Source organism: Hyaena hyaena, unplaced genomic scaffold, assembly GCF_003009895.1.
Source record: "Hyaena hyaena isolate Hyena2069 unplaced genomic scaffold, ASM300989v1 scaffold_81, whole genome shotgun sequence".
Classification (NCBI taxonomy): domain Eukaryota; kingdom Metazoa; phylum Chordata; class Mammalia; order Carnivora; family Hyaenidae; genus Hyaena; species Hyaena hyaena.
The window spans coordinates 3,908,375-3,928,240 of NW_024080714.1; the positions used below are offsets into that span (position 1 = coordinate 3,908,375).

The 19,866-nt window shown below is 40.0% G+C and overlaps 1 protein-coding gene across 6 annotated transcripts; it reads left to right on the forward strand.

Moving 5' to 3' along the window:
• Positions 1–1,110: 1,110 nt before the first annotated feature.
• MTRF1L (mitochondrial translation release factor 1 like) lies at positions 1,111–15,596 on the forward strand. Of its 6 annotated transcripts, none has more exons than XR_005528704.1 (7): positions 1,111–1,380; positions 6,352–6,431; positions 8,316–8,499; positions 8,993–9,156; positions 11,334–11,451; positions 11,549–11,663; positions 12,815–12,881. XR_005528704.1 is itself a non-coding variant. In XM_039234119.1 (7 exons), the coding sequence occupies exons 1-7, from the start codon at positions 1,122–1,124 to the stop codon at positions 14,590–14,592; spliced, it is 1,140 nt and encodes a 379-aa protein (XP_039090050.1). In that variant the 5' UTR covers positions 1,111–1,121; the 3' UTR covers positions 14,593–15,596. The 6 variants fall into 6 exon arrangements, 4 of the variants coding, with proteins under 4 accessions (XP_039090050.1, XP_039090051.1, XP_039090054.1 ...); XR_005528705.1 differs by lacking the exon at positions 12,815–12,881 and adding an exon at positions 12,727–12,808; XM_039234119.1 differs by lacking the exon at positions 11,549–11,663 and adding an exon at positions 14,395–15,596 and having other exon boundaries at positions 12,815–12,951.
• Positions 15,597–19,866: the final 4,270 nt, after the last annotated feature.

Here is a 19,866-nt window from a genome sequence, read left to right on the forward strand (position 1 = left end):
AACCTTGTCAAGGGCTCCTGTATTTACCATTTAATTTTTTTTTAATCAATTGCAAGCTTTTCCAGTATTTCAGCTCTCTCAACAGTGAAAAAGTTTAGTAGATCCTGCACAAAGCAAGTTAGGTATGGGAGTTCCCAGAGTGAGTCAGCCCTAGTATTCCTTAGGGCTGCCTTGATTATATTTATTCCCTCATATGCATCCCTCTGGTGGGTTGTGAAAAGGTCTTAGGAGAAACGCAAAGCATTATACATCAATAAACCTCAGTATCCCTGGCACCAATCCAATCCGCTATCTTAAGGTTTTTGAAGAGAGGTGGGACCAAGAAGGCTTTGCTGCGCTGTCGTTTATAGGTTCATAGAATCGCTCAATCTCTTTTAAAAGTAGCTAGAGATAACTAGGAGTGAGAATGGACCCGCAGGAGGCTCGGCTCGGGTGAGGAAGGAAGTCGTTCGAAAGCAAGTCAGTTACATGGCAGGGGACAGGAAAGCACGTTTGGAGAAATCACTCTCACTGGTTGCCTGTGAGCACACTAGTCCTGTTCTCATTACTACGAGCCCTTACCCACTGCCGAAAAGAGAAACATGAGCAGAAATTTAAAAAAAACAAGAGAAGCACACCCCCCCCCCCCATACGCATCCTACACACACACACACACCCCCACACGCATCCTACAGTTCACTCTTGGAGACGAAAGGCCAGGCTGGTACCGGAGAGGACTTCGTGGCTGTGCCCTCAACCCCGATAGCGGACTACACTGCCCTCCGCTGCGGTACTCGAAATCCTCGACGTCAGAAAACCGGGTGGCAACCTGCGTCATCCCCTTTCTGCCCAACACACCGCCCTGGTGCATCCGAGTCACTTCCGACGGCGCTTCTAAGGGAGGTCTCCGGGACTCCCTCCGATCACGCCACGCCCCCTTCCGGCCTCTGCGCGCGAGGCGGCGTTCAAATGCCTGCCGGGAAGTTCCCGCCGACGCCTTCGGAAGGCCCTTTAAAACCGGCGCGTGCGCCGGGCGGGTACGGTCAGTTCTCGCCGGGCTTCCAAACTCCGTGAGGTGTCGCGAGATTCGCAGTCCGAAACTTCCGGTGCTGCTGCTCCGCCTCTGGGGTTGCCGCTCAGCTATGCGGTCCCAGCTTCTGTTCAGGGCTGCTCGCTGCCTGTGGACGCGCCCGGCTCTTGGCCCGGCCCGCCGGCACCTAAACTGCGGCAGCCTGCCGCTGGAGGAGCTGTTCGCCCGCGGCGGGCCCCTGCGGACCTTCCTGGAGCGCCGGGCAGGGTCTGGAGCCCAGTCGCAGGTCGGGGGTTCTGAGCTGCTGGCGGTGGCCAAACGGCTGAGCGAGAAGGAGCAGGAGCTGCAGGAGACCGAGCCTTTGCTACACGGTGAGGGCCGGGCCCAGGGGAACGGGATTCAAAGTCGATTCTTGACTCTTCGTTTGTCTCGTCCCCTACGCCGCTGGTCGGGTGTCCACATGTCCCCGAGTTAGAAGTTGTTTACTGGGTTGCAACCCTTTTGGGCTTGGGTCGGAGGTCAAGGCATCATTGTGTGCGTTCTGACCTCATTCTCTTTGAGCCCCTGTGCTTCCTTGACAGAATGCCCCGCCCTCTTTTTACCAAATTTGAGTTTATAGATTGCCTACTTGCAGAAGATCTTTAGCTCACCAGGGACAAATAAGGGACTATCCCTGTTACGTGCTTGACAGTAGGGTTTTTCAGAAGGACCACCTGCGATAGTGTCGAGAGTTGCGTTCTAAAACTAGACTTTGGACTCAGAACCTGAGACCTAGAAATACGTGTTTTTAACAGGTTTCCCAAGTGAATAGTGTGCATTCGAATCTCGATGAGTCCTAAGTTTCTGCATTTCTGCGGACACCCCCCCCCCCCCCCCCCCCCCCCCCCCCCCCCCCCCATGGACCACACTTTGGTAAGCTTGACTCTGGAGAGGATGTATTCAAGGAGAGAAAATTCTACAGCTGAAGTGAGAACAGATAACTGAATGAACACCTAGGGAAAGCAAGGAGAACTTGTTGGGAAGGCCTTGCAATGATAAAGGTCCACGCTTAGAGGATATTAATAATAGTTTAACCTTTATTGTTTCTTGACCATACTTAGGCTTTGCTTAACTATTATGTATTAACTCACCCAATTCACATATGAAACTGTAAAGGAGGTACTGTGAGCCCCATGCCACACAAGAGGAACACGAGACATAGAGGTAAAATAACGGCTCTGGCTAAACAGCTTTTAAGGAATGGAGGTTGGACTGGACACTCCAAATCTCATGCTTTTAATCCCTGTACTCTGTTAACCAAGGAAGAAGAGAAGTTATGGGAGTGGCAAGTTGAAACATTTGGTAAGGGTCTGAAACACTAAAAAGGTTGATTTTTATCCTGTTAGCAGAAGGGAGCCAGCTGAACCTTTTAGATTGGGGAGTGAATGACAGAATGGCTTTCTTGCTTAGAAAGCTTGCTGTCTGGTAGTTTGGAAGTCAGCCTGAAATGAGATCGAAGATGCCATGGAAAACAGAAGACTGATGTAACAGTCTACGTGAGGCTTAAGGACAGTATGAATTAAGTGATTTAAGAGAAAAGGTAGATGCCCGGAGTGGGGGTGGAGGGGAATGATTAGTTAACTTTTCCTTATCCTGGGAAAAATACTTTGGGAGAAAAATGTTAGAAAATTGTTACTGGCAGAACACAACTCAGCTTAAAGATATACAATATCTGAGTTTTTCTTTTACGTCAGGTACTACAAATTACCCAGAAAGTATGGAACTAGTTTTTAGGAGCTTGTAGCCTAGTGAAGAAGTAAAAATATATGTGGACAAGTGCTTGTTTTAATTTCTGCAATAAAGAGCATTGTTATAAAGTGAAAAGTGGCATTTAAGTGGATTCTGAAGAGAATGCAGGAGGTTGCCAGACTGTACACGAGAAGGGGACTGAAGGCAGAGGGGACCAGCAAGGAGAACAAAGTACCAAATGCGAAGATAAAATGTAGCAGGAGCATAGAGTAGGTATGGGAGGTGACAATGTAACAGAAACATGCAACCAGAAACACAGTTCAGTACCTGCATGACAAAGAAACTGTATTAGCGCCTACAGACTGTGAGAGGTTAGCACATGTTTTTAAGCAAAGAAGTGACATTTAAAATATTTTTTCATGTTTTATTTTTGAGAGAGAGCATGAGTGGGAGAGGGGTAAAGAGAAAGGGAGACACAGGATCTGAGCAGGCTCCAGGCTCTGAGCTGTCAGCACAGAGCCTGATGTGGGACTCGAGCCCACGAACTATGAGATTATGACCCGAGCTGAAGTTAGACACTTATCCAACTGAGCTACTCAGGCACCCCGAGAATTGACATCTTCTTAAAGATTAATGTTGCTGTGTCAGTGTTTGAGGATGAGATGGAGTATTCCCCAGGGACCCTGATGGCTAAAAGGCCAGTGAAAAGGTTGATGAAACTGTGGGCCGCACTCACAAGACGTTCTAACAGTAGTCAGGATTTGGCGGCTTATGTCCTGAGAAGGGTGAAGATGAGAAAGAATTCTAACAAAAGTCTTAGGCTTCTGGCTTGAGAACATGAATGGTTCTGCTAACTAACATGAGAATATAAACGTTGGAAAATTTTAGGAAAAAAGATGTTTTGTGCTGAATAGGCAGCCATTTTAAGTCGGGAGTACCTGTAAGGACATTCTGTTAAAATTCAGATAAAGACAATGGTCTAGAGAAAATACTACTGGCATAGGAGAAAAACTGAGCCTGAATAATCGTATGAGAACTCTTAGCATATACTTGACAAAGTAAAGCTTGGAAGCCGATGAGAATACTGAGGAAGAATTGGTAGAGACAGAAACAAGACATTCACAAAGGCAGAAATACACAGTATTGGGGGAGCAGGCAGGATGAAGCTATAAAAGATCAAGAAACAAAAGGCAGAGCTTTGGAACCTTGAACAAGATAAATGAAGCTGGAAACACCAATTAAAATGTCAAGTAAGGATTGTCAATACCAGTCTTAGAAAGGGCTCACCTTTTCAGCTCACACTGAAATAAGACTTTAGATCTGGCAATTTTATCATGGGTGATTTTAATAAAAATGATGTCATTAACATCATGAAATCCAGTGTGACAACTAGAGAAGTAAATGAGAATTAACGAGAGAAATAATAAACCTTGCATTTAATCTCCAGGAGTTTGGGACAGAAAAGAGGGGGTGACAACAGATGTTTGTTCACTTGAAGGGTTAAGAGAACAAGAACCTTTACAATGGGGAAAACACAAGCATATTGGTAGGCAGAGGAGAAGGCAGACAGGCATGTGATAGGTGCCCAGTAAACATGTTGGTTAATAATAGTAAATGAGAAAGAACGTGTGTCTTTCCAGTGCCCTGCAACAACTCCTCATTCTAACCCTCCAGAGCTGTGCTGTCTGATAACAGTCGCCAGTGGCCACCCGTGGCTATTGAGCCCTGGTAATGTAGTTAGTGCAAACTGAGATGTGCTGTAACATAACACATTTCAAACACCTAATATCAAAAATAATTTTTGATATTTTAAAGCACATGTTGAAATGATAATGTTTTGCACATACTGGGTTAAATCAAATGTAGTATTACCTCAGGACTTTATTTCTCATCCTCTTCGCCTTAAAGAAGACTGCATTTCAGAACCGAAAGTCACCTTAGAGGTCATCTAGCCTCACTCCTTCATTGTTCTCGAGATAATGCAGACTCAGAAGTTGGATATGTTGTCCTGAGAGAATCTTAGTGGTTAAACTTGGACTAAAATTCATTTTTCCTTCTTCTAATTCAGCGCATCTGTCATTTCACCAAGTTTTTTCCATGCAAAATTCCTGCCAGAATAATTTCCTGCCTTTCCTACAACACTCTGCATAGTTGCTTATCTTACTGCTGCTGTTGCCATTTTCTTTCCTTGAATTAATGCTTCTTTCCTTTTTCTGCCCATCTCAAAAACAAGTGCAAAACCAATCTTTCAGTGTGCTACCATTTTATTTTTTTTTAAATGTTTTATTTATTTCTAGGAGAGAGAGAGACAGAGAGAGAGAGAGAGAGAGAGAGACAGCGTGAGCAGGGGAGGGTCAGAGAGAGAGGGAGTCACAGACTGAAACAGGCTCCAGGCTCTGAGCTGGCAGTCAGCACAGAGCCCGACGCGGGGCTCGAACCCACGAACCGCGAGATCATGACCTAAGCGAAAGTCGGACGCCCAACCGACTAAGCCACCCAGGCGCCCCTAGTGTGCTACCATTTTAATATTTAATCACAACGTATTTTAGGTTGTAATTTTGTGAGTTTTCTTCCCTAGGAAAATATAAAGAAACTAAAATTATCTAAAACCCTGCCTTGAGAGTAGGTCGTCCATATTATCTCCAATTCCTAGTATACCTGGTACTTGAATAAACAAACCTACAAACTGATACCGTGGAAGAGCCTTGATCTTTTAACAAAGAAAACTATTTGTAATAGCTAAAACAAGTTCCCTTCTCTCCTTTCTATAGGTTGTATGTTGTCCATAGGACAGAGAAATGAGAAATTATATTTTGTAAGGTAAAAATGAAAACTCAGACGAAATAGGAGTAATAAAGCGAGTTAGATGGGGAAGTACTTCATATAAACCTTCTTTAAACATTAGGGAGGATCTAAATGTTTGGTGGATATTTTATATTAATGAAATATTTGCTAAAGAGATACTAAGTAACATTCTATTTTTCATACAATTTTTAAATGTTTGTTTATTTTAGAGAGAGAGAGAGAGACAGAGCATGAGCGGGGGAGGGTCAGAGAGAGAGGGAGACACAGAATCTGAAGTAGGCTCTAGGCTCTGAGCTGTCAGCACAGAGCCTGACGTGGGGCTTGAACCCAAGAACTGTGAGATCATGACTCGAGCCAAAGTCAGATGCTTAAGTGACTGAGCCACCCAGGCGCCCCTCTATTTTTTAATTCTGTTGTGGTTTAACTGATGGAAACTTCTATTCCCTTCTGGTCTGACTACTCAGTGAATCCCTTGTTGTGCAGTCTAAGTTGAAAACTAAAACCATATTTGCTAATATGAGTATTTCATGGGGGCAGAATTATAGAATAGTTTATAGCTTCTTTATATTTTTCTGTAGATTCTTTTTAATCTTACTTATGCTTCTGTCATCAGGGAAAAAGTTTGTTGTTTTTTCTTTTAAGCTACATGCTAATGAAAACAAATGCATACAGTGCTACTTTTAATTAATGGCAGTTATTAAAAGGACAAGAAAGACATTTTTCCCTTCGGCTACAATAATAAAATGAAAACCTTGAATTCTGTTTAATATTAATTAAGGAAAACTTAACCTACTGCCTTATTTCCATAGATGAAAATGAAGACTTAAGAAAACTTGCAGAGAATGAAATAACTTCATGTCAAAAACAAATAACTCAGTTGAAGCATCAGGTATGGTATCTGCAAAGAATAAAGCATTTGTGCTATTACTTCTAGTGAATTTTATTGTAAGTTGATGAAAACAACTCAAGAACTAACTAGCTTGTTAGTATTTAGAATAATAAACTTTTCTAAAGCAGGAAAAAGCATACTCCATGTGGTGCTATTTTTATCATGATAAAAGGATCAGAGAGTTGTGGAAAGGCAACTGCCTTTCTGAATTTTCTGAAAAGCAGTGAGATAAATATGTTATTATATTTCCCCTCTTTTGGTTTTTTTAAAAGAGGTGAGGGATAGACGGTGAGTAGAAATGGTTACAGGGCAGTGGTAGATTGTGAGCTCCCTGGCAGCAGAAATATTTTATCTTTGTGTCTCTGGAGCTATGAGAGTGTCCGACATAACGTGGGCCCTAGGGCTTTTAGAACGGAATTGTACTGCTCTGGTTTTACATCTGGAGAATATATAGGCATTAGATGAAGACTAATCATTACTTTAAATTAGACCCACTCTGCTATAGATTCTGTAAAGCAGAGCTTAAAGATTTATAGTAGTTATCTCTGAGGGTGTAAGTAAAAGAACATGCTGTGGTGAGGAAGGAGCCCAGGAAAAGGGAGTGCTTAACTTAAAGATTCCATCTCTTCTCTAGTCAGAAGTGGAACACGTCAAAAGTTATGTCCTTACCACCCATTCCAGAGGGCAAGTTCCACTGTGAAGTGAAGTCTCATGTAACTTGCCTTCTTCCCATTTTCTGATATTGTTGTGAAATAGAAAGACATAGGTATTAAAGGTTTCTGTTCATTGATTAGTAGTTAACAAGCACATAAATTCAATCATTTACTCAAGATTTGAAAGATCATGTTGTACTGGCAGAGGCTAGAGAGATGGAAAAGTAGTAACTATCGCTCCCAAACAGCATAAAGTGTGATACTTCAAAGTGCAGGCAGATCTGGGTTCAAACTCTAGTTCTTCCCCTTTCTAGTTGTATGTTCTTAGGCAATTAGATTGTTCAACTAAACTAAGCTCAGTTAAACTTAGTTTCTACATTTTAATTAGAGCTGTAATACTATCTTCCCAAGATTGATTTAAGAATTAAAGTATATAAAGTGCTTAACAGAGTGCTTATCATATCCTAAGGGACCAGTAAATGTTGGTAGCTTTTCTTATTTAATTCACCTAACCAAAGAAGCTTTAATTCTGTATCCTCTTAATTAGTACATACTGAAGTGTGAAAGGTATATTGTAACAGAAAGAGGACTGATCTGGGCACCGAGATTCCTGAGTTCTCATGCCTGCTCTGCCAGTAGCTAACCTTTTTCCCTTTAGCAAGTCATTTAGTCTCTAGCAGCCTCATTTTCCTTTACATGTAAAAGGACCAGATCATACATCATCTCTAAGGGCCTTTTCAGTTCCAAAATTACAGATTTCTCTTCCAAATTAAAGAAGCTTAAAAAATATAAACACACGATTTGAGTTTGCTTTTTTTCTTTCCTGCCATACTAGAAAATCGAATTCAAAGGGGTAAGACTTAGAATCTTCTTTTGCATTCTCCACACAATATAGTGTCCTACTCACAACAAGCTCTGAGTTATTAACCAAATAGAGAACTGACATAAAGTTTTACAGGAACACCAAAAAGAAACAAAATAGACCCATAAATTTTACCTGGACCTTATTGCATTTATAATATAGTTGTAACATTAATATTTTTAGAAGTTATGCATTACTGTATATGGTTCTAATTGGCAAGATGGTTGAAGGGTAATCAGCAATATTGTTTGCTTAGAGAAACTTTAAATAATTAACTATTTAAAATCCTGCATCTAATCATTTAGTGGGCTTTTTTTAAGTTTTAAATAATTCCTAATTACAGGAGGGGTGATATTTTTGTATTTACAGATTATCTTACTTTTGGTTCCCTCAGAAGAAACAGATGAAAATGATTTGATCCTGGAGGTAACTGCAGGAGTTGGGGGTCAGGAGGCAATGTTGTTTACATCAGAGATGTTCGATATGTATCAGCAATATGCTGCATTTAAAAGATGGCATTTTGAAACCCTGGAATATTTTCCAAGTGAAATAGGTAAGTACACTGTTTAATTTGTTTTGGGGAAAGAACAGGTTTGCTTTATCCACATGTGTCCTAGAATGACATGCGGAGAGACCATGACTAAGCTTTAGAATTTATCGGTAAGGAAGCTTACCTGATTTTATGTTCATCATTCACCTAATAATTTTGAATGCAAATATACCTGTTTTGAGGAGGCCTATAAAATATTAGTCATTCATTCATTACTCACCATTGAATGATTGATGGTCTTTTAAAAGTGGTCTTTTAGACATGTTATTGAATCAAGTCACTAATATCATAAATGCTTTATGTTTAGTAGTTATTAGCAATAAAGGTGTTAAGTATTAAAACACTGCGTATCATAGACTTGCTAAAGTATTTCAGTGTTTTTACATTCTGTATGCTTACATTGTTTTGTAGCTCTTTTAAGTTTATTTCAAGATGGTGGAAATGATGATCAATTGTTTATAAGTGCCAAGAATAATGGTTTCTCAATATTTTAAAGGTGGCCTTAGACATGCATCTGCCAGCATTGGGGGTTCAGGAGCTTATAAGCACATGAAATTTGAAGGAGGCGTGCACAGAGTACAAAGAGTGCCAAAAACAGAGAAACAGGGTCGCATCCATACCAGCACCATGACTGTGGCAATCTTACCCCAACCAACTGAAGTAAGGCATCAGTCTCTTCTCCTTGGATTCCTGGGCCCAGCACAGTGCCTTGCCCCCAGAGTCACAACTCACTTCACTGAACTGAATATCTCCTTTTATCATTTGGCCTTTATCATGTATTTTGAGGGTTTTTTGAGAATCTCTTATCTTAGTCCAAAAAAATGTGATTTTACAATAGATGGTAGCAGTTAAAGATGTATAAATGATCTAATGTTGCACTATTTATTTTTGTCCACCAACTAAGTTTAGTTATCTTAAGACCGTCTTGGGCTGCCTGGCTTGCTCAGTCATTTGGGCGTCCGACTTCGGCTCAGGTCATCATCTGACGGTTCGTTGGTTTGAACCCCACGTCAGGCTCTATGCTGACAGCTACCTCAGAGCCTGGAGCCTACTTCAGATTGTGTCTCCCTCTCTCTCTGTTCCTCCCCCATTCATGCTCTGTCTCTCAAAAATAAATGTTAAAAAACTTAAAACTTTAGAAAAAAAGACCATCTCAGTAAGAGAAACAATATTACCCTACTTTAAGTAGGATTTAATACTAATTACCCTTCACAATGATTTTTGCTCTGACTTTCCCAGAATTTAATAGCAAGAATCCTATTTTAACAAAGGTTAACAGAATTGCTACTTCATAACCCAGTCACATTAAAATGCAAATATATTGGGTGCCTGAGTGGTGCAGTAAGCATCCAACTCTGGGTTTCGGCTCAGATCATGATCTCATGGTTCGTGGGTTCGAGCCCTGCGTCGGGCTCTGCGCTAACAGTGCAGAGCTTGCTTGGGATTCTCTCTCCTTTTTTCTCTGCCCCTCCTCTCTGCTCTCTCTCAAAATAAATACACAAACTTTAAAAAGATGGAAATATATTGTTACAGTGCTCATAATGAGTATACTTTATTCTCACAAGCAAATTCTCAGTCTGTATGATATTTGTAAAATAAATTAGTTGTTTTGCTTATATCCCTTCTGCTGAAAGTGATAGGAAATTTATGACTTGTTTTTTAGGATGAAGTATGATTTGATAGAAAGTTTAATTGAGGGTTTCTTTTAACTTTGGGGAAAGGTGCTAGTTGACTCTCTAATGAGTTCCTTTCTTTAGATCTAATATTTGTGTGAAGCCTAGATGAGGCACAGAACAGTTAAGGAAGGGTCTGATACTAGTTGCTTTGGTTTAAGCATCTTGGAGACAGAAATAGTAGCTCAGGAAAAGATGGACTGAAGTCCCTATGTGATGCTCCTAGCAGCCATACAGGGGAGCACACGGGGAGACACAGGGCCTGTGAATGGCAGGAAGCCTGCTATCAGGGTGTGGACGCGCTGCAGAGAGGTCCATAGTAGTTCACGAAGCAGAATTCTTTCAGTCTGGTGCTTCTGATGGTGACTTCCAGGACAGAGCATTATGCTGATGCCAGATCCCAGCTATGTAGGACTATCTGGCTTTTTTGCCTTGTGCTGTTTCCATCTGCCTGTCCTCTACCTCCAAATATGATGAAGTCCCCCTTTATTTAAAATTAAACAAAATAAGCTTTCTCATAATTCTTAAGCTAGCATTGGTTTTTTTTTCCCTGTGTTAGTCTTTTTAAATTCAGAAATAACCCACAAAAGCTCACTTTAGTTCCTATATTCACATTTCTAGCGTTAGCTAAGTTCTTTTGTTCATATATTAAGGAAAAGGGTAATTAACAGAGAAGTCCAGTTTTTGAGGATTAGGGAGGGTTTTTGTTTTGTATTATATTTTGATCTGCTACTTTTCCAAAAAAAGATAACTTTTTAAAAAAGCATCCTTCCCGGGCACCTGGGTGGCTTAGTCGGTTGAGCGTCTGACTTCGGCTCAGGTCATGATCTCACGGTTCGTGGGTTCAAGCCCCACGTCAGGCTCTGTGCTGACAGCCAGCTCAGAGCCTGGAGCCTGTCTTCGGATTCTGTGTCTCCTTCTCTCTCTGCCCCTCCCCTGTTCTCGCTGTCTCTCTCTCTCTCTCTCTCTCTCTCAGAAATAAATAAAAATAAATAAAACATTTTTAAAAAAGCATCCTTCCAACTTTTCTATTCTTAAAATTAAAACTTCTCAATCTTATAATTCTGTGACATGTAATTATATTTATAAATGGATAGTTCTTGCCTTTGGACAGTTCACATACATGTGATATTTTTAAATCCCAACTTTGTCTCTTCTGTATAGATCAATCTGGTGATTAACCCCAAAGATTTGAGAATCGATACTAAACGAGCCAGTGGAGCTGGAGGACAGCATGTAAATACCACAGACAGTGCTGTCCGGATAGTTCATCTTCCAACAGGTATGCCCTTATTTCTTCAACATAAAACTTTGAAGAAAGAAATCAAATTCTGAATAACCTGACTAATTTTCCACTATAATAGAAATACTTTCTTTAGATTAGAATCCTTAGATGAAACTGCAGGATAATTGCAAAAGCCAGGAAGACAGAGGGATCAAAGCCCAGAGAATTTCCGTACTGGTGATGATGAAAAGGTGTGGACAGTCTTGCAGGTAGCTTCTTCAACTTTATACTTGGTAAACATCACTATTAAAAGAAAATCCAAGGTGTCTGGCTGGCTCAATCAGTAGCGCACACGACTCTTGATTTCAGGGTTGTGTGTTCAAGCCCCATGTTGTTAAATACTTTTGTATTTAACACACCATGTTAAATAGGTGTGGAGCCTATTTTTAAATTTTTATTTTTAAAATTTAACTATTTTAACTAAAATCCTCAGAATGAAAAATGAAGTCATTATCATGGGTTCTTCTTTACCAGATAATGCTCAAAATCACTAGTTCCTAGCTTTCTTGAAGTGAGAAGGACATGGACTTTGAGAAATGAAAGCTTGGACTTGCCTTCTCCGAAACGTGCTCACATGCAGAGTTCTGCCCATAACTTCCAGGGCGGCTTCTCCATTGAGTCCATCCTCAGACCTCCAGCAGTTCTGTAGATAGGCAGCGGAGCTATCTCTAAATATTTCTTAAGTTTTCGATATACTATTAGGTGGAACTGAATGCGCTGTACAGTTATTACTGCAGTTGATTTACCTATGATAAAGAGCAGATGGATAGCAAGCTTCAGTTATCTAGGAAGAATACAAGAATCGTTTAACTGTGACTGATCTCAAATAGGCATAATTCGTATGGATCAGTAATGTTTAACAGGGTGATGGATTGATAGGTTTCTGTTTTTTAAAATTTGAGGAAGGCCTTAAGTTAAACTTTAAGATGATGTCTTATGTAATACATATTATGTAAACAGGAATAGGGAAAAAATGGATGAAAATCCTTACAAAAGTATTAATAGCGCCTATCTCAGGTAGTCGGACCAACTTTTTTATTTTTGTTTCTGTTATGAGAAATTATTACTTTAAAAAAATTATGGTGACTTGCTAAGGGTATGGGGAAACAATCCTTATTAAATGAGTAATGCTTTTTGTTTAGTATGTATGCCTTCAATATGAATTTGCACTGTAGCTCAAGCTTCAATTTTCAGTTTTCTGAGAACTCTATAAGAGTTATGTTTTGTTCAGTCTTCTTTTTTATTAGAGTTCTATTTTTTCTCCACATAAAGGAAGAAGAAAAAGAAGGAAAAAGTATTCCTTGATAAAATGAAGAAGATTTTTCTATTAAAACTCTTTAATTCTCATAACACTATTCAGGTGTTGTGTCTGAATGCCAACAAGAAAGATCTCAACTGAAAAATAGAGAGATGGCTATGAAAAAGCTACGTGCAAAACTGTACAGCATGCATCTAGAAGAAGAAACAAATAAAAGATACAGTGCTAGAAAGATTCAGGTAAAACTGAATTTAAAACATGCTCTGAGGGGTGCCTGGGTGGCTCAGTCTGTTGAACGTCTCACTCTTGATTTAGGCTCGGGTCATGATTCCAGGGTTTTGGGATTGAGCCCCGTGTCGGGCTCCACCCTGAGCATGGAGCCTGCCGGGGATTCTCTCTCCCTCTGTCCCTTCCCCACTTGTGCGCTCTCACTTGCTCTCTCTCTAAAATAAAAATAGTTTTTAAAATGCTGTGAAGAGAGGCACCTGGGTTGCTCAGTCAGTTAAGTGTCTGACTTCAGCTCAAGTCATGATCTCACAGTTCGTGAGTTCAGGCCCTGCATCAGGCTCTGTGCTGGTAGCTCAGAACGTGGAGCCTGCTTTGGATTCTGTGTCTCCCTCTCTCTCTGCTCCTCCCCCACTAATGCTCTGCCTCTCCTTCTCTCTCAAAAAAAAAATAAAAAAATTAATAAAAGAATACTTAAAAAAATGCCGTGAAGGATAAAATATTCTTAGATATCCCAGTTTTTAAATGTTAAAATTGTTTCAGTGTATTTGTTAAAATAAACAATTCAAGTAGTTCAACAGAGAGTTATATTTGTTTTATAGTAATCTTAAACCTCTGCCCTGGTTTCTATATTCAAGGGCTTGTTTTTCTCAGATTTTAAAAAATGTCTTACTGTTTATTTTGAGAGAGAGAGAATGGGGGAGGGGCAAAGAGAATCTGAAGCAGGATCCAGGCAGGGCTGGACGTGCCTCTTGAATTCATGAACCTCAAGATTATGAACTGAGCTGAACTCACATGCTTAAAAGACTGAGTCATCTACTCAGATGCCCCTGTTTTTCTCAGATTTTTAACCAAAGTTACTAAAAAAAGGAGTCCCCATTTTGAGTCCTATGAAAATCATGGAAGTTGGAAAGCAAATTGAACTTCCTTTTTTCCTGTTTGGTATTTAATTTTACAACCACCTTGCCCTTTATTAATTCCTCCTTCTGGGAATTCATCACTGTCATCACTGAAAATGACCAGATTAATTCACAGAGATTTTATATATATATATAAAAATTATTATATATATGTGTGTGTATATATATATATAAAATTTATCTACCATTTGAATACTAACTCTGTGCTAGTCTGTGTGTATATATCATCACTGTGTAGTAGGTATTATTTGTCTGTATTTTACGGATGGGGAAACTAAAGTTTAAAGTTGAAATAAATGTCTGAAGTCATAGAGCATTGAAACGGCAAAGAAGATCAAATGCTACAAATCTGTCTGACTTTATTAAAGCCTGTATTTTTTTTCTATTATGTTCCCATATTATTGGAGGATTCAAAGTGTTTAAAATTTGGTTCTTATATTGTGTTTCAAGTTATAAGTCAAGAGCTTAATCTCCAGGTAATTTAAATTTGTATGTTTAGTTGCCTTGAATCTAACTATCTCATGTCTTTATGTATAGGTTGGAACGAAAGGAAGGTCAGAGAAAATAAGAACATATAATTTTCCACAGAACCGGGTCACAGATCACAGAATAAACACGTCACTTCACGATCTGGAAACTTTTATGCAAGGGGAGTATCTACTGGATGAACTTGTACAGTCATTGAAGGACTATGCGGATTATGAATCTTTAATAGAAATTATTTCCAAAACTTAAATTGATTTATTATTAAAGATTTTTACAGCTTATGAAAATTCCACCATAGCAAATCATATATGTAAATATTGGTGTTTTCTTAAAAAACATGAGTTAACAACAGTTGGAAGTAATGGAAGGACATTTTGCTTTCCTCAGAGTTCACTGATTTAAATGTTAATTTCATCCAAAAACACTTTACAGAAACATGCAGGGTAATATGGATTAAGTATCTTGGCACCCTGTTGACACATGGTCCAAGAGCACCCCCGGCAGCTGTGCCCTAGATGAGAAAAAAGAGAAGCCTGTCCCTCCACCGTCCCCTCCTGATAAAGCATAACATGGTACCAAACAGTTCTGGCTGCAGTATCACGGAGGGGGCGATGAAGGGTAAATTTGTTGCTGAGACGCAACTATTTGGTAACTGGCACAAACACCGGTATGCATTACCTAGTTCTAGTAACTGCTATGTTTTCATATATTCTTGGTGTTAAAAGTTACAAATATTGTTACATTTCACCCTTACATATTTCCACTTGCACTGTTAAAAATAAGGACATTATTCTACTTAATAATTTATTATCACATGTAACAAAATTCACAGTAACTTCCTAATATCTTCAGATACCCAATTTAAATTCTCCCATTTCTCCCCCAAATGCCTTAAATTGGCTTCTTCAGACCAGGATCCAAGTAAGGATCCCATATGGAATCTGGTGGTTACACTGCTTAAGTCTAGAATAGCCCTGCCAACTGCTGCCCCTTTTTTCCATGACACTGCAATGAATTTTCATTTGAGAAATCAAGCTACTACAGTGTCATTTAACTTGTTCCTCAAATCAGTCAACTTTCCTACAAACTGGAAGTTGGAGCTTAAGACTCAGCTAGTTTTGCATTCTCCCTCCCTTTCCTCTGACTTAGCATTTTTGTCATTAAAATGTGTACTAAATAAGCCAAGTTTGAATGCTCTGATGTTCTGAGATGTATTTGATTCTCTGAAATACATTGACAGATGAGAAAAAGGACTTCACTCTTGTGAGAGAATTTATTGTTGAAAGTGAGCTTAAAGCTAACTCAGTATAATCGTTTCTTTTTAATGAGCACATGTGTATAAGCAGGGCAGCGGCAGAGAAATAGGGAAAGAGAAACAATCCCAAGTAGCCTGTGCGCTGTCAGCCTGAGTCTCGGGGCTCAATCTCAAGAACCACAAGATCATGACCTAAGCCGAAATCAAGAGTCCAGTGCTCAACCAAGTGAGCCACCCAGGTGCCCCTAAATCAGTAGAATCTTTATCAGTATTTTTTTCATCATAAGATTTAAAAGAAGTTCAGTGGCTCTTATTTTCCACAGGATGCCTGGTTATGATTAGCTCTTTTTTGAGAAGATGGACTCCAGAGAATTGGGGCCTAAAAGGGAAGGAAACTTGGGAATGTCTGCTTGAGGCTACACAGCTGTAAAACACAGCTTGGTGTTGAGGACAACAGCGAATAAAAAGTGCTTACTGTTTTTGATAAAGAAACAGGAGAGGCAGTCTGACTTCAGCTCAGGTCATGTTCTCCCATTTGTGGGTTCCAGCCCCACATCAGGCTCTGTGCTGACAGCTCAGAGCCTGGAATCCGCTTCAGATTCTGTATCTTTATCTGTTCATGCTCTGTCTCTCTTGGTCTCTCAAATATAAATCAATGTTAATTAAAAAAAAACAAACAAACAAGAGGGGTACCTGAGTGGCTCAGTCAGTTGAGCATCCAACTTCAGTTCAGGTTATGATCTTGCAGTTTGTGGGTTCAAGCCCTGTGTCGGACTATGAGCTAACAGTGCAGAGCCTGGAGCCTGCTTCATATTGTGTGTCTCCCTCTCTCTCTCCCCCTCCCCCTCTTGTGCTCTCTATGAAAAGGAAATAAACATTTAAAGAAACAACAGGAGACATCCCCATGGTTCTTCCATGGTGCATGTGCTCCTTACTGTAAGGAAGAGTAGTAAATAAACGTTTAACTACAAGGAGAGGAAGGGAGGGGAGGGGGGAGGAAAGAACTACAGGAAAGGTCAGTGACCCCATAAAGAAGAGAAAAAAGCTGGAAATGCTGACTCTAGTTTTTGAAAACATAAACTAAGGACTACAACTATGAGAAGAGCTCTATGTAGTAGATAATAAATGTTAAATTTATAGTAGTTACAACAAGGTAGGATTCCCAGAGAAATAAAATGACTTATTAAGGTTATATCACTAAACGGTTAAAGAATTAGAAGACATTCCATTAATTCCCTATATTTACATAAATTTAAAAGTATATTATTGTGAGGTAATGTGTCTCCTCCTTCTTAAGTCAACCTGTATTAATTAGCCAGACTTCCTTTGGAGCCCTAACTTGCAGTAACCTCAGAGTAATTTATTATCTCACCTTATTATTTTAAGAAATAGCAGGTTTACTATTTACTGAGAAAACTCAGTAAAGAGGTTAGAATTTTAAAACTGGCCAAAAGTGGGGCGCCTGGGTGGCTTAGTCGGTTAAGCGTCCGACTTTCGCTTAGGTCATGATCTCGCGGTTCATGGGTTCGAGCCCCGTGTCAGGCTCTGTGCTGACTGCCTGCTCAGAGCCTGGAGCCTATTTCGGAGTCTGTATCTCCCTCTCTCTCTGACCCTCCCCTGCTCACGCTGTCTCTCTCTCTCTCTCTCTCCTAGAAATAAATAAAAATATTTAAAATAAATAAAACTGGCCAAAAGTTATCAAATACGATCATGAGAGAATTTCAGTTTCTCTTGTAACGATCTGTTCATGAAGGACACTCTATCTTCACAAGAACATTTGATGAAAACAGCTTGCAGTGACCTATGCAATTCAAGAATATGCCAAGACTTGTTAATTAGACTATACGCAGTTCATGCGTAAGGCCCACGTAAGCTTTTGTCTCCTCGTTTGTTTCTTTCAGGTCTTTTAGGTTTCCTTTTTGAATCAAAGGGATATATTTATGTTACTGAATATTACAACGTATTGTTACTTAATTTCTCTTTACCTGTTCTAATAGGTCATAATTAGAAAAGTTGGAGTGAGATTGTGAAGGATCTTGAATATTGAATTTCATTCTTCAAACCAAGGAAGCATATAGTACATCTATATCCATATCCAGCATCATTTCATTTTATTCACTACCACCCTTACGGCCCATTTTATTCACTGCCACCCTTATGTCACATAAAATTCATTTTTTTTTTCTGATAATTGCACTTGCACTTCAGCTTTCTCCCCATGTTCTTTATGCCATGCCACCGTCCTCCCCAGTCCTTCAAGACATTCCCAGCAGCAAGTAGTTTTCATCTAGAGGTAGCCTGCCTGCCCATACGGGACATTTGGCAGTTTGGTGACAGCAAGAGTTGGAGGTTAAGGATGCTGTTAAACTCCGTACAGTGCACAGGACAGCCCCCCACAACAACTAATTATCTGGCCCAAAATGTAAAGTGTTGAGGATGAGAAATCTTATCTAACAAATTATTCCCTTATCCTGCCATATAAAAGTAACTCCTCTGTTCTCTAAAAATTCCCAGTGTGACCAGATGTATTTGATTTACCCAGTGTTGCATTATAGCTACGTCTTATACACTTTGTCTCCTTCTCTCTATCTATACTCACGATGCTTTTATTCAAAGATCATTTACTGAGCATCTGTTATGTCTACTAGGTGGCAGGCCCAGTTAGGAAGCACAGGGCAAGTACCATGTCCCAGTTATTTCCACATACTCCCTATGTCTTGCATGCTGTAGGTTTGCAGTCGGAATTTGCTGAGGGACAGCTGGGTGGCCAGTTGGTTAAGCATCCAACTTCAGCTCAGGTCATGATCTCATAGTTCTTGAGTTCCAGCCCCACATTGGGCTCTGTGCTGGCAGTGTGTAGTAGCCTCTTGGGATTCTCTCTGCCCCTCCCCCATGTGTGTACCTGTTCACTCTCTCTTTCTCTCTAAATAATTAATGAATTAAAAAGGATTTGCTAGAAGAGGGCAACTCTTGCTTCGTTTTGCACCTAAAAACTCAACAGGAAGAGGTACATAACACCTGTTGATATCTAGTAAAATTCAAAATGGCCCTTCCTAAGTTTCTGACTCAAAGTGAAATTAACAGGTGCTCATGAGTCTGCTAAACAAGTTATTTGTCAGTGAAAAGTATTTCAAAATAATATTTCAGTAATCTAACATTTAAAATCAACATTAAATAAGAGACTGAAACTTTGATAAACTATTCCAGTGTGCAATAAAATATGCTCAGCTATGTATATTGCCTTATATTGCTGCAGTAATTTTAACTTTTCCAATAATAGATCTTAGCCTTTTCCTGAAAAAAGAAATAATCGCTGGAGAACACCTTTTAAACAGTGGTTAAGATCCAATACAGTCCAGGTGCTCAATTTAATGAAACCCTTCCTACCCTCAAATTTCATATATTTGTCTACATCTGAAAATAAAAGAGGAATAAAGATCTTGACGGTCAAATGGGGAAGTAATGTGAAAATGAACTACAAACAATCAGGCCTACAGCAAAGGAGTAAAGTACAAGGACTTATCCAGCCGAATGGGATTTGAAAGGGCATCTGGGTGGCTCAGTTGGTTGAGGGTCCAACTTCGGCTCCATTCATGATCTCAGGTTGTGAGTTCAAGCTCCACATCGGGCTAGCTGTTGTCAGCCAAGAGCCCCCTTCTGATCCACTGCCTTCCTCTCCTTACCCCTACTCCACTTGTGCTCTCTCAAAAATAAGGATAAAAAAAAAAAAAGAACAGGATTGGGAACTTTTGCTTATGAGATGTGTAGTTCTGTGAGAATTAACTTTCACACACAATAAGAAGAAATTTAATGCCAAGGTTATTGTGAGAATTAAAGGCTAATAGTTACAAAATGCCTATAAGACAAAAAACTACTATAGTTTTAACATCCATTCAACAAATCACTCCCTCGCTGAAATCCCTCCAATAACTACCACTGCAGTAGAAAGAAACTCCAAACCCAACATGTAAACCTACAAAATCAAACAGGATGTGGCTGCCACCTCTCCGACCTAATCTGTAGCACTCGCTCAGAGCGCTCTAGACGTCTTTATAGCCCTGGAACAAGCCAAGCACTTCCGGTCTCCGCCCTCCGTTTACTAAGCCAGGTACCTTTGCACTCAACAGGCAGATCTTGGTCCAAAGCCTCCCACACCCTCTGGACCACCCAAAGTCAGTAACCAATGCGCCTACCGCCCACTCTCTACCCAAAAACCTAGTTTTATATTGCTCTTCCCTGAACTAAAATCGTTTACTGTCAGTTTCTGT

Coding starts and splice junctions, on each gene's coding strand:
- MTRF1L (XM_039234119.1), top strand. CDS start 1,122: ATGCGGTCCCAGCTTCTGTTCAGGGCTGCTCGCTGCCTGTGGACGCGC. Junction 8,500..8,992: donor ATATTTTCCAAGTGAAATAG/GTAAGTACACTG, acceptor AATATTTTAAAG/GTGGCCTTAGACATGCATCT. Junction 11,452..12,814: donor GATAGTTCATCTTCCAACAG/GTATGCCCTTAT, acceptor AACACTATTCAG/GTGTTGTGTCTGAATGCCAA.